Here is an 18,264-nt window from a genome sequence, read left to right as displayed (position 1 = left end):
AGAAGAATGAACATGTTCATTCTTCCGCTAGCAGAAGCCTATACAAACCAATGGGGCTTTAATTTTCTGTTTCAGCGCAGAATACAAGCGTAATACAAGCGGAAATTACACGCTGAATCAGTGCGGAAATGGGGAAAAAAGGGGGAGAGGAGGATTCTAGTATATATTCTGGTATAGTCTAGTTTACTCGCCAAATACTCGCTGAATTTCAGCGCTGAATGCATGCGGATTCAGCGCGGATTCCTCGAGTATTCCGCACTGAATTTGTCAAGAGCTGATTACGAGCTGAACACTTTCCTAGCTGAATACGCAGGGATTCTGCTTGCATTCTGCTTATATTCTGCTCGGAATTCAGCGTCAGTTGATTTCAGGCGGAAATATTTCCTCGTGTAATCCGCCCCTTTTGCTCTTTGTGAACGTAGCCTTAGTCAGTGATTGGCTGAGCAAGCTGCCACTGCCAAGGCATGTCCAACTCTGAAGTGGCAGTGGCAGTGGTCAGCAGGGGACCCAGAGACATCACAGTAGGACACCGGGGGAGCACAGTGAGGTAAGGATAAGATGTTTATTATGAGAAATATATATATATATTTATATAAGTGTGGGAGTACCCCTGTGGCGGAAACCGACAGCTCAGATGTCAATTAGCTAAGTCTGCATAAATTATTGCTGCTTTCAAAGTGCTCTGGTTGTCCGGAAAAGTCCAGGATGACAGTCTTATGTCTCCGGGGACTACATCTATCCATTCCGAGCAACTTGGAGCACTATGAAAGCCGATTTTATTCATGCAGATTAAAGTAATTGACATCCGATTGTCAATTGTTTCTGTTCCGGATGCATTTAATGTAATTTCAACAGACATTTCATGTGTGGTGTGTAACCTGCCATGTTTTTTTTCTGATGCTGGAGAGCTCTAGCAGCAAAAAATAAAATCAAAAAGAACATAGCATGTAGTTATGTGGGTGTGGTATGTAAGGTGTAAGAGACCGGCTGTTCCGTGACCGTGCAGTACCGGCCGGATGATCTTTCCTGCCGCAGAGTTCTGATGCGGGCGCATCAGTGCACGCCCGCATCAGAACTCCCCATAGCACATTATGAAGCAATGGCCACTATTCACTGAACAGCGGCTGCAGAAAACTGACATGTCAGTTGTTTGTGGCGCCGCTAGGGATCCCGGCCGGATCGTATACCCTGTGATTGCAACAACAGCCTTATAAATACGAAAAAATATGTTGTGTGAACATAGCCTAATAGTGTATGCGTTTTTGTGTAGTGTGCAGCAGCGCGCGTGGCCAGTAATGGTGGGTGTATAATTTTACATATTGGGTTGTCTTTTTGAAATAAAGCTTCATCATTGTTTTATAAACATTTCTGCAACTTTTTAAAATGCGTAACCTTTCCTCATCATTTCTCAGAACTTTTCCCCAAGATTTCACCACTTTCATTGTAGCAGGGGTAAATTTGCAGCACAGTTTGCGTGCGTTATATGTGAATGTATCATTAATTTGTGATGATGTCCACAGTAGGAAATGTTTGCAGGATTTGAACCTACCCTTTATCGGGAAAATGAAAGTTTATCCCATGAACTAAAGCTATACTAGGGATCCTCATGCTTTAAATAGTCTGAGAATCACAGCTGAGGTTAAAATAAGGACTTGGTTACCTATTCCTTTTTTATTACAATGTGGCTGAATTCGATTTTTACATAGTTTTAATATTTTTTTCTTTCAGGTAACCAAATTGATTGAAGACAGCACTTTATCGAAATCTGTGAAGAATGCCATAGACACCGACCGGCTACTAGACTGGCTTGTAGAAAATTCTGTCCTTTCGATAGCACTGGAAGGTTTGTATCCATTTTATATGTTACATGAGCTGCTGTGGGTAGTTATTGGTCTTGGCAAAGTTCTATGAAATCCTCACAATGTTATTCTTATCTCTCATCAGGTAACATTGACCAAGCCCAGTACTGTGACCGGATAAAGGGAATCATTGAACTTCTCGGCAGTAAATTGTCCTTGGACGAGCTTTCTAAGATCTGGAAGATACAGGTAGTTTCATTTTATGCTAGGTAGAAAAATTAGTTTTACCTTGCTGATATTACGCAATGAAAATGATGCAGTGCACATACAAAAATAGATATGTGAATTGTCAGATTTCATCCGGATTTTTGTTGCTGTGGGCAAATCACACCAGTGTTTGTTTTTCACAGATTTAACAATCTTGGCCATTGTGTGCAATATTCATATATAACATATAACATAGAGATTGATATAGATATAAGTATAAAGATTAGATTGATGCATAATGGGAAATGTAGTTTTGCAACAGCTGGATAGTCAAATGTTGAACACTATCATAGAGGACGCAGATCCAGTCAGTGCATGACTGGAGTGGTAGTTGAGGAACACTGCTATAGAACATGTTATTAAACCTATTCATCTACTAGAAGCAGTTATGGATCAATAAAATAAGAGTTTGTGGTATTTATTTCTATCTTGTCCTAATGAAAGTATTTGTCACTTTTCTTCTTGACCAGTCAGGACAATCCTCCACTGTGATAGAAAATATCCACACCATCATTGCTGCTGCAGCTGTAAAATTCAGTTCTGACCAGCTCAACCATCTTTTTGTTCTTATCCAGAAGGTAATGTTACCTAATTTGCACCCAGCCTGCTTGGTTTTAGCACTAGTATTGCACATCCTTCTGTGCATTCATGAATCATTAAGCTTCACAGTTGTCTGCACTATACGAGAGGCCAGATGCAATAAAAAAAATTCTGCTTTAAAAGGGGCGCAATACAATTTCTTGTCCTGCTAATGATAAAAAAATAACTCATTGTGCTCTCTTTAAGCTCAACAAAAAAGGCGACATGCTTGCTTTGAAAAGTGATCCAGATTATTCCTGTGTAGTGATCTTTAACCCTTCCTCTTCACAGAGCTGGGAGATAGAGTCTGACCGGGTTCGTCAGAAATTATTGAGCCTTATTGGTCGTATTGGAAGAGAAGCACGCAATGAGACCACGACCGGAAAGGTGAGTGTCTGAAACTAACAAGTGGCCTCTCAACCCTGCCGGTCACACAACTCACCTCTGTTTTCTTACAGGTCTTAGAAGTCTTATGGGATCTCGCCCACCTACCCATTCTGCCATCTAACTTAATCCAACAAGCCTTAGAGGAACACCTGACAATCCTTAGTGATGCCTATGCAGTCAAAGAGACCGTCAAGAGGAGCTACATTATAAAGTGTATAGAGGACATTAAGAAGGTGAGTTTATTAGGAATGGTGTGAAAGTGTAGCTGTCATTTTAGAAAACAGAGGGGGAATTTATCATTAGCCTCATTTGTACAGCCATTCTTGTGTGATTGTTAGTTGATTCTCTCTCTTTTGTTTTTGGTGGAATAAAAAAAATCTATAAATTATGTACGCCATGAAAAGATTGTGGCTAAAAATGGTGCAAGGGTGGAAAATAATTCACAGGCCTAAATTTGGAGACTTGTTTAATATTATACACTTAAGGTCTTATTACTCAGATAGATGTCTCCCCGTGTAATAGAGACAGTGATCAGCAGAATGCAGAATATATTTTCTGCTGGTTCCATGTCAGTAAATCACGACGCACAGACTGATACTCCAGATAGAATATAGGCGGCTGTAGGCAGCAGTATGTTTACTTCCTGATTACAATATGGTCCGCAAACCTTTAATTCAATTAACTAGAAGTGGCTATACAAAATGAAAAACTTTTTTATTCACAAATTTCTTTATCTGTTAATCTAGTCATCTCAGCACAACAACCCGCATGTGGTGTGGGTGGTGCCCGCCTTACGTCAGCTCCACGAGATAACACGCTCATTTAACAAGCAAACCTATCAAAAGCAAGACAAGGTAAAATCTCACACTTAGAATTGTATATTTAGTCTGACTTACGTCGCTTCTGCTCCAAACCTGGTGATTTGTGAAATCCATTTATTTTGCTTATGTTTTTTTTCTTTCCCCAGAGCATCATTCAGGACCTGAAGAAGAACTTTGAAATTGTCAAATTAGTGACGGCGAGTTTGGTCGCGTGTCACCGATTGGCAGTGTCCACTGTTGGTCCTGGTGGACTGGCTGGATCCTCTTTGGTTGATGGCAGATACACTTACCGGGAGGTATCTGACATTGAATGTCTTGCTGCAGGAAAAAATGCAGTGTTTAGTAATAGGAGAATCTCTAATGTCCTATAGTCCTTTTTGTTATTTTACGGATGTAAATATTTCTTAGTTATATCTTTTTCTGGCAATGTGGGATTATCACTAACCCAGAGAATGCAATCCTGCTTTATAGGTACCTAGATTTGCACCATAGCTTCTATTGTGCTATTCAGGGTGCTTGAAGGTTGAACATATACATTAGAGTAGTCCTAGGGCTATTTTACATAGAAAAAAAAATGTCCCGCTGCTCAGCATTTCATGAAGGCAGAAGGAAGTGCTCACTTAATCACTGACTGAGGCAGGACATTGCTGCCTCATTGGGTACCTTATAAATGGTGGCAGCAGGAGATCGGGAAAGGCCAGTACAAGTGTTTTGTGTTTTTTTTTTTGTTTTTTTTTTACCCTAGAGTATATTTACTTAGAAAAATAACAGGTCCTGGACTACCCCTTTTAAAGTTGGCTGAACTATTTTTAATGTGTCTGCAATGTCCTTGTTCCCCTTGCGAGAACGGAGGAGATCTGCATATTTTGGATTTGTTCTCCCTTAGGTAAACCACTGTGAGGGGTATCTGGCAGCAGCTTTCTTTCCTCTCCCCTATGAAGAGTACATGCACACTAATATATGATTGGGAAGGATTTACAGCTATCTGAATTGTATGGCCAGCTTATCACTCTGTAGTTTGTTTGTTATGTGGCATATGTGACCTGATCATGTCCTGATAATATAACTTCAGTTCAGGAAACATTAACTAGTGAGGGGTTGTTCTCCTATTTGGAATGTGTAGAAATAAAATTTTGCATCTTTTTGTCTTAGTTGTTGATTTAGTGTTTTGCACTCAGAAATAAAATAATACCCTGTCTGTTACCTATTTCAGTATTTGGAGGCACATCTGAAATTCCTGGCATTCTTTCTTCAAGAAGCCACCCTGTACCTGGGCTGGAGTCGTGCCAAAGAGATCTGGGAATGTCTAGTGACAGGACATGATGTCTGCGAACTGGATCGGGAGGTAAATTATGAGTTAATCTTAAATTCACATTGTCTATCACTTGCCTTTGATCCCATGTCCTTTAAGGGTTAATGGACTGACAACATTAAGTATTAGGATTGTATATAGGAGATAATTAGACTCTGTATTCCGAGCTATTCACAGCAGCCTGTAATAACAATTGTCTTTAGTTGCTTATTTGTTGATGTTTTTAGGTAAGACCATATAAATGTATGAAAGTGTTTGTCATTTGTAAAAAAAACATTTTACAGCAGACGTGTGTGCTATGAGTCAGGGTTTCAGTGCAGGCCCCCTACAGATCTGGAGCTATAGCTGGAGACGGCTTCTATAGACCTTAAAGAAGTTGAAATAATCCTTGTTCATGTAACCCTCGCCTTCTAGTGATAGGACCCCTGTATGTGTAGCCTTGTAGTAATAGGACCCCTGTATGTGTAGCCTTCTAGTGACAAGACCCCTCTATATGTAGTGTTCTCCTTCTAGAGACAGGAGTCCCCTGTATGTGTACCTTCTCTTTCTAGTGACAGGACCTTGCACACACAAATGAGACATCTTTTCTCTGCATTTTCATCTCTTTCCTTATATTCTGTGCCTTTTATTATTGCACTTGCTTCTTTCTTCCAGATGTGTTTTGAGTGGTTTACTAAAGGGCAGCATGATCTTGAGAGCGACGTGCAGCAGCAACTTTTTAAGGAGAAAATTCTGAAGTTGGAGTCTTACGAAATCACAATGAATGGTATGAAATCACAATCAATGGGATGTCACAGAAGCAGCCTGTTGGAGGCGCCCTTGTAAATTCCATTGCATGTATTTGTTATGACGTTTTATTATGGTCTCCTGGCCCTCTGAACCTTTCTTTAAGTAACCCAGAATATCTGTCATTAAAGGAGTACTCTGGTATTTATGAGCTATGGCCGGCAAAAGGGGTGGTTATAGACCGCGGCAGTCACCTCCCGGTTCCAGTGTTGGGTCCCAGATCGCGCAGCCCCATACACCCGTCCCGCGGCCGCTTCCTGGTGTGAGTTGCGGCATGAGACGTGACGTCTCAAGGCAGCTAAGTCATTCAGGAGTCCCGCCTCGGCCGCTGAATGGCTGAGCTGCCTTGAGATGTCACGTCTCATGCCGCAGCTCACACCAGGAAGCGGCCGCGGGATGGGTGTACAGGGCGGCTGGAACCAGGGAGGTAAGTGACCACCACCGTGTGTAACCACCCCCTCCACGGCCATAGCTCAAAAATACCCCCGGGCCGGAGTACCGCTTTAACCCCTTAAGGACAGAGCCAATTTAGATTTTTGTGTTTTAGTTTTTTCCTCCTTGTGCTTAAAAGGCCATAGCACTTGCAATTTTTCACCTAGAAACCCACATGAGCCCTTATTTTTTGCGCCACTTATTGTACTTTGCAATGACAGGCTGATTCTTTTCATAAAGTACACTGCAAAACCACAAAAAAATTAAATGTGTGGTGAGATTGAAAAAAACCAACGCGTTTTGTTTATTTGGGGGTTATTTGTTTTTACGTCGTTCGCCCACTAGACAGCAGGGATCGGCTGCAACTAGTAATCAGATGCAGCTGTCAACTTTGACAGCTGCATCTGATTACTTAATTAGCAGGCACGGCGATCGGACCGTACCCACTAATAGCCGCGGTCCCGGGCTCCATGCAGCATTCGGGACCACGGCGGCTGCGCGGCCCCGCAGTGAACTCCCTTAACGGCCGCAGGGCGTAAATATACGCCCTGTGTCGTTAAGGGGTTAATGCAGGAGTGAACAAGTTCTCTGTTAATGTTAATAGATATGATGTAGCCCTATCCCATGTATAGTAGTTCATCCATCTCTCCTCCTTTACGACTTACAGGTTTTAATTTGTTTAAGACTTTCTTCGAGAATGTGAATCTCTGTGACCACAGGTTGAAGCGGCAAGGCACACAACTGGTAGGCACTTGCTGATATTTGGAATATTCTTCCTGTTTTTTTTCTGATTGCCAGATCTGTGTGAACGTGCCCTAATAAGCTCTGTCCTTTTCACTATCCTTTGGCAGCATGTCGAGAAACTTGAATTGATCGGAATGGATTTTATTTGGAAAGTCGCAGTTGAGTCTCCAGATGAAGAAATCGCGAATGAAGCCATCCAGCTGATCATCAACTACAGCTACATCAACCTGAACCCAAGGCTGAAAAAAGTAAAAGAAAGTGTATTTAATTTGAAGGAATAGAAGTTAAGTATGTGTGAGCCTTACAGGAATTCATTGTCACTTTATTTTGCAGGATTCTGTTTCTCTGCACAAGAAATTCATAGCCGATTGTTACACACGGTTAGAGGTAAGAAATGGTTTTATATTGTGCATACAGTGCGTAGGATAAAGGTGTTATGTAATTTCAATGATTCCTGCAGCACAGAGTGTTTCAGGTGAGGAGTGTGTAGGTGTTTTAGGGAGCAGGGACTTATGATATTAGTTAGGACAGGGGTGTGGAGACAAGTGGGGGATTGAAGCAGACTGTTACATAGTGGTATGAGAAGGACGCTCAGCAGCACAGAGTATTTCAGGCGTGCTGATCTTATGGGCAGTAATATGTCTATTCAAGATAAGCAATTCTAAAAATGTTATCTGGTCCTTAGGCAGCAAGTTCTGCACTCGGGGGTCCCACGCTAACCCATGCAGTCACCAGAGCTACTAAAATGCTGACTGCCACCGCTATGCCATCAGTGGCCACCTCTGTACAGTCCCCATACAGGTGAGCTTCCGCAGAGGAGATAACTGTTGTTCTTGTTCTGTGTCATCTGATACATACACTTTACCTGGGTCATTGTTACAGCTGCTTGGCTCAGGCAGTGAGGTAGAGACCTGTCATGCAATTATTAACCACTTATTACTACTGAGACAAATTTAACCATAAACTTTAAAACTAAAAGCTGTTGTGTTCATCCCCATGACCATGTTCTGTCTGAAGATACAGTCCAAAGCACAGATGTCAAACTTTGGCTTTCCAGCTGTTCCAAAACTACAACTCCCCATCATGCATGGACAGCCAAAGCTAAAGTTTTGGCTGTCCAGGCATGATAAGAACTGTAGTTTTGGAAGGGCTGGAGGGCCTGAGCTTGACACCCCTGGTCTAAATGTTAAAGCTGATACCATATTTGTAAAATCATTGTTGGCAGAAAAAGCCCCAGACTGTTCACCATTTTTGTAGCTTGTCTTTGCAGTGGGTTGTTATGAAGACACACTAGTTTGCGTAGCAGCTGTAGGCACCAGACTGTAGGACATTTTTAGTAAAGACTATTTGCAGAGTTGCTTTATTCTCATTTTAGATGCATTGATGCAATCAATTGGATTTCAGGGTGTACAGTAAATAACACAAACTGGTTTTCTGGGTGCATTTCCTGTATTACAAGGGCCGACTGGTGAGGTCTGCTAGATTGGCACTCAAAGCCCTTTTCTATAATCAGCCATTAGCCTTGACTCTCTTATTACATGGAGTAATGTGCAGAAGATTTTTATTTATTTATTTTACATGTTGAAAGACCATTACCCGATGAGCGTTTACTGGCTCATCTGGTGACCCCTGGCTCTATTACATATGTACAGATATCTGCCTGATTTTAGTAGATAATCTCTCCATGTAATAGACCCTTAATGCTTAGTGTCCCCTTAAAAATGCAATTAATATATGTGTCTTGAACTAATAAAGGAGCATTCTATACTTGAGCTTTTAGAAGAGGGGCCACACTCCCATGGGATGTACAGTATATCGATTAGTTTTTACCTTTGTATAAAATCTGTAGTAGTTTTTTTTTTTTTTTTCCCTGCAGGTCAACCAAATTGGTGATAATTGAGAGGCTTCTGTTGCTGGCAGAGCGCTATGTGATCACTATAGAGGTAATTGTGTGTTCTTTACAAATACAGTAAAACACCTCTGTATGAGATTTCCTGCACAGCACATTTATACACAGCGGCCTTAGCAGGTGGGAGAGAATCTTACATGGATGACCTCTTTTCAGACACGTTTGACATTCGTTGCCATTGTGTAGTATATTACCACAGCAATTTACTATCATTCTATTAATCCTCATACAGAATCACAATAAGATTGTCCCTGCCAGCTGTTATTGGAAAATATAATGCACATTGGTGCAGCTACATGTGAACATAGTCTGCTTAATCCATTGCAAGTCTCATCTCCTCCAAATCAGAGCTCATCTTCTTAGATTTGGTAATGACTTGTTGTTTTTTTTTCTCTGCAGGATCTCTACTCTGTTCCCAGAACTATTCTACCTCACGGGGCTTCCTTCCATGGTCATCTCTTAACGCTGAACCTTACATATGAATCTACCAAAGATACATTCACCATAGAGGTTAGTCTTTACTCCCTTATTTAGTTCATTAAGGCAAAAGCCCTATTTGTGAGTAAGTCTACTTATGTTCCCGATTTAGGCAGGGTTCATACTACGATTGTGCCATCCAAGGCACGAATACTTCCATGTCCGGAGTGTAGTCACTAGCTGTATATGTTCAGACCTTATAAGCACCTGAGGTCTGTGCACAGATACTTTAGCACCCGACTTTGACAGGTTGCCGATATATCCGAGTCTTGGAAGGCAAAATTTTGGTGTGAATGCACTCGTATATGCAGTGTTAGCTTCTTATTAACAGGTGATCTTCAGGGGAACCTATATTTAGGGCTACACTTTTTTGAAAAATGTGGGGTCCTTGTTCATGTCCTGTTCATGTTCTGTGGGAAATTACATTTGTAAGCGGTATTAACTATGGAAACACACCGTGCAGGATAATGAAGACCAGTTTGGTTGCTATGGAAGTATTTTTCTCTTGATTTGTTGTTTAATGTTTGTTTGGACAGATCTGACTTGTCATTTATGTACTAGGCCCACAGCAATGAGACTATTGGAAGCATCCGCTGGAAGATAGCCCGGCATCTGAACTGTCCTGTGGAAAATATGCAGATTTTTGCAAACGAGAGTCTGGTGAGTAATGACAGAATTGTCCGGTTCCTCTTCTAGGAAAGGTATAATTCTGTTCAGTCCTTCTATTCGAGAGAGTATGAGCCTGTCAGACCTGATATCCTTAGTTGAGTTGTATAAAAGTAACCATATGCTTTATTTGACCTCGTGCTTTGGAAATCCTGATGAACCAGCAAGTGATGTAATTGCTGAATTAGCAGGAAGTTTCCTGATAGTTTCCCCTCTATCTAGAGATCGGCTTCTGGGATGTCATTGTATAATTTTAGAAGTGCTTAAATGATAGGTCTCCTTTAAATGACTTGCTGCAAATCCTTTAACCATATTCATTGTGGACTATACAGCATATACCAGATAAAGAATAGCAACTTGCCTTTTATGTCTTCAGTAACTTAGCGTCTGCTCTGCTGTAGTTGACAGTGAATAAAGACCAGAAGCTGCTCCATCAGTTGGGGTTCTCAGATGACCAGTCACTCACCGTGAAGACAACGGGCAGTGGTACCCCATCCGGAAGCTCTGCAGAAACCTCTTCTGCTTCCAGCAGCAGCGCAAGTTTCAACTCCTCTTACGTAATGGAACAGGTATGTAGGGCAAAAGCCACACGCCCTGATCCCAATAGAGTCCAGAACCATCAGGAAGGACCAGTGTGTTGTTGTTGCTGATGCATACAGGCTGCCCTATAAAGGGGTACCGCCATTTCTGTATATCGTATTATCCATGTTTGGGTCCCTTTAAAGTCCATATAACCTTTCTTCTTATCAGGAAAAGTCCCTTCCAGGAGTGGTGATGGCATTAGTGTGCAATGTGTTTGATATGCTCTACCAACTAGCCAACCTGGAAGAACCCAGGTAAGTTTGTCTTCCTTTAATACTGAACGTACTTCCCTATTGGGTTTATAGTGACTACAGGATGCACTGACAAGCATTTGTTTCTACAGAATTACCCTAAGAGTACGGAAACTTCTGCTGCTGATCCCTACAGACCCGGCAGTGCAGGAAGCTTTGGATCAGCTGGACTCTCTAGGCAGAAAGGTAAATTAATACGTTTATAGCCGCTGTGTCCAATAATCCTCCACCCCCCATGACCTCCCTCTGCACATTTTTCCACATAATGATTGATCTTTTTTCACTTAGAAGACGCTTCTATCAGAATCACAGCCCTCAAAATCCCCATCTTTGTCTTCGAAACATCATCACCAGCCCAGCGCCAGCTCCATCTTAGAAAGCCTGTTCAGATCATCTGCCCCGGGCATGTCCACTTTCCGCGTGCTGTACAACCTGGAGGTAATTGAATAACATTAACTGAGGATTATTACAGTAATGTACAGGATCAAGGGCAAGTTTTTCTAATGTAGCATACCGAAGAAGAAAAGTTGATTGCTGCAATATATCTTGTGGTTCAGAAGTTATCAACACAGAAAGTTGCAGCAACAACCAGGGATGTTCCCTTTGACACGTTCAATGTGTTGTCCATGGTGCTGAACACAAAGTAACTTTGTGTTATTAACTTTGAACAGATATTGCAAATCTGATTCTGATTTCTTAGACCATATTCTTTGATATGCTACATGACCACTTTCCCATTGGAAAAACTTGCCATTGATCTGGTATGACAGCTTTGTTCTGGACAAGAATAGAACATTGCGTGTGGAGTTGGTTTTGTGTGCATGCAGTTCTCACACCGTGCATTTGCTCCCCTCTCTACTTTGATGATGGCCAGAAGGGGAAAAGTGGCGCATCGGAGAGCAGAATAGGTAGAACCTTTTCTGCTCTCCAGATCACTTTAATGTTTAGTGACTTAGATACACTTTTTGCAGGATACAAAAAGCAGTGAATTTTCTAATCTTGTGACTACTTTTGCTAAATTACAGGTCCTCAGCTCCAAGTTGATGCCAACTGCTGATGATGAGATGGCGAGAAACTGCGCCAAGTCCTTCTGTGAAAATTTCCTCAAAGCTGGTGGCTTGAGGTCAGTCAATGTTCTCTGTGTAGCCTGTTCCTTGATTATGACATATAAGAAGTGGAGAAAGATTACGGCCTCTCTTGTAGCTTTTACAATATAAGGCTATGTTCAGACGTTGTATAAGACCGGCCGTTCTGTGACCCGACCGGGTCATGAAACGGTCGGTCTCAGAAAAGATCATCCCGACTGGTACTGCAGTACTAGCTGGATGATCTTTAGCTCCACTGAGTTCTGATGCGGGCGCATCCGTGCGCCCCTGCATCAGAACTCTCCACTGCACACGATGCAGCGTGCAGCCAGAGCCATTCGCTCCATTGTGTGCACTGACAGGGTTTTCTGTGGCCACTATTCATTGAATAGTGGCCGCAGAAAACTGACATGTCAGTTTCTCGCGGCGCCACTAGGGATCCCGGGTGGAGTGTATACCATGTGTATTCACTCCGGCCGGGATTCCCTCAGTCTGCAGCACAACGTAAGTACCGCAGAAATCAGAGCCGTTGTAAGAATGGCCGTGATTACCGCGGAACTTACATTGTGGGAACATAGCCTAATGATAGATTAAAATGTATATGTATTTTATTTATATTTTTTCATATTGTCAAATTTTCCTTCCTTGCAGTCTGGTAGTAAATGTCATGCAGAGAGATTCGATCCCTTCCGAAGTGGACTATGAGACGAGACAAGGCGTCTACTCAATCTGTCTGCAGCTCGCCAGGTTTGTACATTACCACCGTTCATGGACTAGTAACCAATGAGGTAGAATATAACTGTATTGTGACCTGAACTGTTTCTCACTAAGGTTTTTGCTGGTGGGACAGACAATGCCAGCCACATTAGATGAAGACATGGCAAAGGAAGGCGTAGAGGGGCTGTCATCAAGACCTTTCCGGAATGCAGGCCGTCAGTCTAGTCGACAGATGTCCCTTTGTGGAACACCAGAAAAATCCTCACATAGGCAGCTGTCTGTCTCAGACCGGTCATCTATCAGGGTGGAGGAGATTATACCTGCTGCCCGAGTTGCTATTCAGGTGATTTCTGATTTTAGGATATGTCATCTATTGCAGCTTTGTGTCATTCCTAACTAAGTAAATGTTTCTTCCCCTTTTATATCTCGACAGACCATGGAGGTCAGTGATTTCACACTCACTGTGGCTTGCTTCATGCGGCTATCTTGGGCTGCAGCTGCAGGGAGATTGGATCTTGTCGGTAGCAACCAACCTATCAAAGAAAGTAACAATACTCTGTTTCCTGCTGGGCTACGTAGCCGACTAAGCAGTTCAGGTAGGAGGCTTCTATATAATAGTTGACTACTTATCTTGTACTAATCCTTAGTCTCCAGAGCTGCACTCAATCTTCTGCTGGTGGGGTCACTGTATACATACATTACATTACTTATCCTGTACTGATCTGAGTTACATCCTTTACTATACTCCAGAGCTCAACAAAACAGAGCAGCAGTTTTTGCAACAGCGGATTTTTGAGCAGAAGAATCTGGTGTAAATTCATTACTTTTCTTAATTCAAATATTTAGGCCTTTGCAAACAGTGAAAAAAACACACAGGTTTTTTTTTTTTTGCAGGAAGTAACTGCAGCTCTGGAAGTGAAGGAGAAGCCACATCATTACATGCCTGGATATGTGTCCGCCAGCAGTCAGTGTCCACCAAAGATGCCATTATTGCTGGGGAGGCCTTGTCTCTGCTGGTCACTTGTCTTCAGCTCCGCAGCCAGCAGCTGGGTAAGTAGTTGACACTGATAATTTTTTGTCCTACTTAAAAAAAAACAAAAAAAAAAACAAAACTGTGGTCTTGGTCCTAAGGAGAGAATTTGCATCAATTCTGAGAAATTTTGTGAAATATCCCTCAGAGGATCCAGAGTTTCCAGGACGCCTGATAAGGAGCTCTGCAATCATTCTCCATAAAAAAAAGCATTACAAAGATGACACAGCTGAGACTGGAGAGCCACATTAATGAGCAGAAATTCCCTTTCACTCCTCCCACACAGCTTTTTGCATATTGCAGGCTCATATTGATGACATTTCTTTACTTTTCATTTTTTTCTCTTAATTGTCTCTTATTTGTTGCAGGATCCTTCTACAATCTACCTTCAGTCACTGACTTCACTATCGATATCCTGCTGGGGTCTCCCAGTGCGGAGGTAAGTTATATTGGGGACTGTTCCCACACCAAGTCCTGTTTATTTCTTTAGAGGTGGAGCTATTGCCAATATAATATACTGCAGTAGTAGCAGCAGCAATGTTATGCCTTTATCGTGGTATATGCAGATAGCTGACCTGGTGGCCTAACCCCTGGCTGCCTTTGAAACCTGTTGACAACCCATGAATTTGTCATGGGGTGGCATGGGTAGGGACATAGGAAGCCACCTCCCTCTGTTTTGGATGCTACAGTACTATTACTGCAGTATCTGAAAGATCAAATCCGTAAATGGGGTTATCCCTGTTCCCTTCCAGTAAAGCAAAATGTCATCTGTAATACATAGCTAACACTCACTGTCCATTGTTGTGGGATGACCCCTGAACCTATGCCGTTGCGATAACACCAGCTCTATAGATGTATGGTGTGCTGCATAAAGAAGTTAATGTCTCGTATATCATGTAAATCATATGTAATCAATAACAACTTCACGTTTCGCGCATCTCCACAGATCAGACGTGTTGCCTGTGACCAGCTTTATACCCTGAGTCAGACGGACACCTCCGCATACCCTGAAGTTCAGAAACCCAACCTGTTCCTGCTAAATGTCATCTTGTCCGCACAGCTGCCGCTCTGGTCACCGACCAGCATCATGAGAGGCATCAATCAGAGGTAGGCTTTATGACCATGTGAGCACTGCACTTACACAGTGCTATGTTATGGTCCTAGTTTATACTGTGTAGCTGTATTTAGGTGCCATCTCTAATAAATAATTGCTAGCTGTTTGTTGCACACAATTATTGTTCATCAGCTTATATAAATACAGACCTCACATTTCTACCCTTTGTTTCAGATTATTGGCCCAGTGCACAGAGTATTTCGATTTAAGGTGTCAGCTACTCGATGACCTGACAAGTAGGTGTAGTGGCACTCATTAATTTTTTATGTTGATAGTATTGACATTTTATCATTTTGAATTTGTGAATCCTAGAAGAGATACTGTAGAAAAATGAGTTGGTTTACCACGCTACTGGAGGAACATCAAACATGGGTGTACACCCTGCCTACTGGGGGTGGTAACACTGCTTGAAGGGGTACTCCGGGCAGGGTCATTTTTAGGGTATGGCCGGGGAAGGGGTGGAAATAGAGGCCGCTGGTCTCTTACCCCAGCCTGGAGTACCCCTTGAAGCTTATGCAGAATTGAGACTGCTTTTGGCTGAAGGTTCTCTCCAACAATGATGCAGCCTAGAGATTGAGCATGTCATCTTAAGGAGATCCATAGCACTTATGTCTTGGATTAGTATCCAATAATAACAATTAATTTATTTAAATATGAAAATGGACCCTACAATAAATATGGGGAAACAATGTTCCAGGTAAAACCCCCTCAAAAGACAAGGGGTACTGTCTCCGCCTTGAGAAGGAAAAGATTGTCTCCATATTTGACAAGCCTTCCTTACCATGAGAACAGTGAGTCTGTGGAACAGTCTACCCCATGACCTGGTCACAGTGGAGGGCTTCACAACTGGCTTAGACAAATTCTTTTACCAAAATAACATAAATCCATATGTATAGAATGTATAATTTATCCATCCCCCGTCCCTTCATCCATCCCCTCCTTGGTTGAAATTGATGGACCTTTGTCTTTTTTTTTTTTTTTTTCAACCATGCTTACTATGTAATAAATTGTGCATTCATATAAAATCAAAACATTATGACCCTGAGCATATTTTTTTTTATTCCTCTCAGATTCTGAGATGGAGCAGCTAAGCATCAGCCCGGCAACCATGTTGGAAGATGAAATAATGTGGCTGGATAACTTTGAACCAAACCGGACAGCAGAGTGTGAGACCACCGAGGTGGACAATGTGTGGCTGGCCGGTCACCTCAGACTCATCAAAACTCTGCTCTCACTGTGCGGAGGCGAAAAGGAGATGCTTGGTGAGGGCATAAATTAAAGTTACCGCCACCTTTGAAACAGTCATCTGTGTCGAATCATCGAGTCGAGTCATGGCTTTCTCTGTATATGCTATACACAGGTCCTTCCCTTATTAAGCAGCTGTTGGATGACTTCCTGTTCCGTGCATCAAGAATCATTTTGAACAGCAACTCGCCAGCTGGTAGTGGAGCATTAAGCCAACAAGACTTTCACCCAAAGTGAGATTTCATCTGTACCTCTGACTGGTTAAAGTTCAGCTTAAAGGGGAGAGCAGAAACGGTCCTATCTGTTGTATTATTCTTATCATTGTGCTTTCTCTCTGTCGCTCTAGGTGCAGCTCGGTGAACAGTCGCCTGGCAGCATATGAGGTGCTGGTGATGCTTGCAGAGAGTTCTGTCGCCAATCTACAACTCATCACCAAAGAGCTGCTGTCTATGCACCATCAGCCTGATCCTGCACTCACCAAGGAGTTTGATGTGAGTACAGTGGCTTGCTGATACTGATCTGTTTTTTCTTTTTCCCTTTAGTGTCTTTATTAATCGTCTCATTCGATTTTTCCTTTTTCGTTCTTACAGTTTCTGCCTCCAGTTGACAGCAGGTCCAACTCGGGGTTTGTTGGCCTTAAGAATGGAGGAGCCACCTGCTACATGAACGCTGTCTTTCAGCAGCTGTATATGCAGCCCGGTCTTCCTGAGGTCCGGTAATCACTTAAAATCTGCTTTTGTGACACAACGCTTGCAGAAGCAAACATTATGAAAACTCTAATATGTTATTTTATTATATTTAGTTCACTATTTATGCATTAAAGAAGAAGTCCTGTGAAATTAAAACAAATGGGAGGAAGGTGGTGGTGGTTTGCAGGAAAATAATAGGCAAAGTAAAGTTACCCATCCCCATGACTTTGTAGTGCTGCTCCCGGTTCACGTTGACACAGCCCCATGCCACCTGCAGCTTTTCCTGCTGCAACTTCACGGCCTGGCTAAGAGATTGCCCACTCAGTTAGTCAGTGACTGGGGAGGTGTCCTGACCCAGTCACTGATTGGCTGAGCGGGCTTTCAATCACCCAGGTATGTGATGTGGCTACTGGAAAAGTTGCAGGTGTCCGTCAACTTTCAACAGGACAGGGCACGGGAACCAGTAAGAATACTTTTGGTTAAAATTTTCCCGCACTTCCCTGCATTTTTCAATTTCACAGGACTTCCCTTTTACGTTAAACTATGTTAAACTCTCAACATACATTGAACAACCGGTTTATAGTCATATGTAGGACTAACAGTATGCCTATTCTATGCAAGAACCTTGGCTATAGCATTTCTTCTTTTGCCTAACATAGGATCTCCTTTTTGTCTTCTCCAGGCCTTGCTCTCAATGGAGGATGAAACGGATAATCCGGATGACAGCGTCTTCTACCAGGTCCAGTCTCTGTTTGGCCATTTGATGGAAAGTAAACTGCAGTACTATGTCCCGGAGAACTTTTGGAAGGTGATTCCTCCATTCATGTGATTGATGCCAGTTGTCCATATGAAGTGAAAAGAAACCTTGCATTCATTCCATTTTTCATTCATCGGAAGAAGCTGATTTTAGAGCAGCAAATATTACTATGTTTTTATTCAAAACACTTTTACTTAAAAAAACTTTTGACATCTCACATAGACATGTGAAAAGTGTGATTGTCAGGGTCTGGGGTTTTAGACCCACTCTGAGCGCTAGATAGAGGTGGGAGAAGCAGGGGGCTGAGTGCTTCACTCTTTGGTTTGCTGGTTTCCCTGTCTTATTGTATAAAATAGACTCCATTGTAAATCTATCAAGCCAGCCAGAGATTTTCTGAAGACATTTTCTCTATTTTAAGATGTGAGGCTGGGTTCACACTCCCGTTTTTGCAATTCTTTTTTTTTTCATCTGTGTTTTGCAAAAAACTGATGCAACTGTGTGCATCCGTTTTGATCCGTTTTTCCATTGTAAAAAAAAAAACAGATCAAAACGGATACGTTGTTTTTTTTAAGCGTACACAAAAATGTGGTCAACCTCATTTTTGTGTCCGTTAAT

The 18,264-nt window shown here is 42.2% G+C and overlaps 1 protein-coding gene across 1 annotated transcript in view; it reads left to right on the top strand.

The window, feature by feature from the left end:
* USP24 (ubiquitin specific peptidase 24) overlaps nucleotides 1-18,264 on the top strand; it is a 64,166-nt gene that overhangs the window by 27,494 nt on the left and 18,408 nt on the right. Inside the window, exons 11-43 of the mRNA XM_069981309.1 lie at nucleotides 1,729-1,843; nucleotides 1,945-2,048; nucleotides 2,537-2,644; nucleotides 2,937-3,032; nucleotides 3,104-3,265; nucleotides 3,779-3,886; nucleotides 4,000-4,149; nucleotides 5,067-5,198; nucleotides 5,820-5,931; nucleotides 7,051-7,127; nucleotides 7,235-7,375; nucleotides 7,461-7,514; nucleotides 7,813-7,928; nucleotides 9,004-9,070; nucleotides 9,436-9,546; nucleotides 10,075-10,173; nucleotides 10,581-10,748; nucleotides 10,930-11,015; nucleotides 11,105-11,198; nucleotides 11,301-11,450; nucleotides 12,038-12,135; nucleotides 12,749-12,844; nucleotides 12,929-13,157; nucleotides 13,248-13,410; nucleotides 13,709-13,864; nucleotides 14,213-14,283; nucleotides 14,791-14,951; nucleotides 15,133-15,194; nucleotides 16,029-16,220; nucleotides 16,319-16,436; nucleotides 16,550-16,694; nucleotides 16,794-16,913; nucleotides 17,575-17,700. Of these exons, the coding sequence (XP_069837410.1) occupies nucleotides 1,729-1,843; nucleotides 1,945-2,048; nucleotides 2,537-2,644; nucleotides 2,937-3,032; nucleotides 3,104-3,265; nucleotides 3,779-3,886; nucleotides 4,000-4,149; nucleotides 5,067-5,198; nucleotides 5,820-5,931; nucleotides 7,051-7,127; nucleotides 7,235-7,375; nucleotides 7,461-7,514; nucleotides 7,813-7,928; nucleotides 9,004-9,070; nucleotides 9,436-9,546; nucleotides 10,075-10,173; nucleotides 10,581-10,748; nucleotides 10,930-11,015; nucleotides 11,105-11,198; nucleotides 11,301-11,450; nucleotides 12,038-12,135; nucleotides 12,749-12,844; nucleotides 12,929-13,157; nucleotides 13,248-13,410; nucleotides 13,709-13,864; nucleotides 14,213-14,283; nucleotides 14,791-14,951; nucleotides 15,133-15,194; nucleotides 16,029-16,220; nucleotides 16,319-16,436; nucleotides 16,550-16,694; nucleotides 16,794-16,913; nucleotides 17,575-17,700 (3,987 nt within the window). The remainder of the gene's footprint in view (nucleotides 1-1,728; nucleotides 1,844-1,944; nucleotides 2,049-2,536; nucleotides 2,645-2,936; nucleotides 3,033-3,103; nucleotides 3,266-3,778; nucleotides 3,887-3,999; nucleotides 4,150-5,066; nucleotides 5,199-5,819; nucleotides 5,932-7,050; nucleotides 7,128-7,234; nucleotides 7,376-7,460; nucleotides 7,515-7,812; nucleotides 7,929-9,003; nucleotides 9,071-9,435; nucleotides 9,547-10,074; nucleotides 10,174-10,580; nucleotides 10,749-10,929; nucleotides 11,016-11,104; nucleotides 11,199-11,300; nucleotides 11,451-12,037; nucleotides 12,136-12,748; nucleotides 12,845-12,928; nucleotides 13,158-13,247; nucleotides 13,411-13,708; nucleotides 13,865-14,212; nucleotides 14,284-14,790; nucleotides 14,952-15,132; nucleotides 15,195-16,028; nucleotides 16,221-16,318; nucleotides 16,437-16,549; nucleotides 16,695-16,793; nucleotides 16,914-17,574; nucleotides 17,701-18,264) is intronic.

Source organism: Dendropsophus ebraccatus, chromosome 8, assembly GCF_027789765.1.
Source record: "Dendropsophus ebraccatus isolate aDenEbr1 chromosome 8, aDenEbr1.pat, whole genome shotgun sequence".
Classification (NCBI taxonomy): domain Eukaryota; kingdom Metazoa; phylum Chordata; class Amphibia; order Anura; family Hylidae; genus Dendropsophus; species Dendropsophus ebraccatus.
This window is presented reverse-complemented; position numbering and strand designations above follow the sequence as displayed.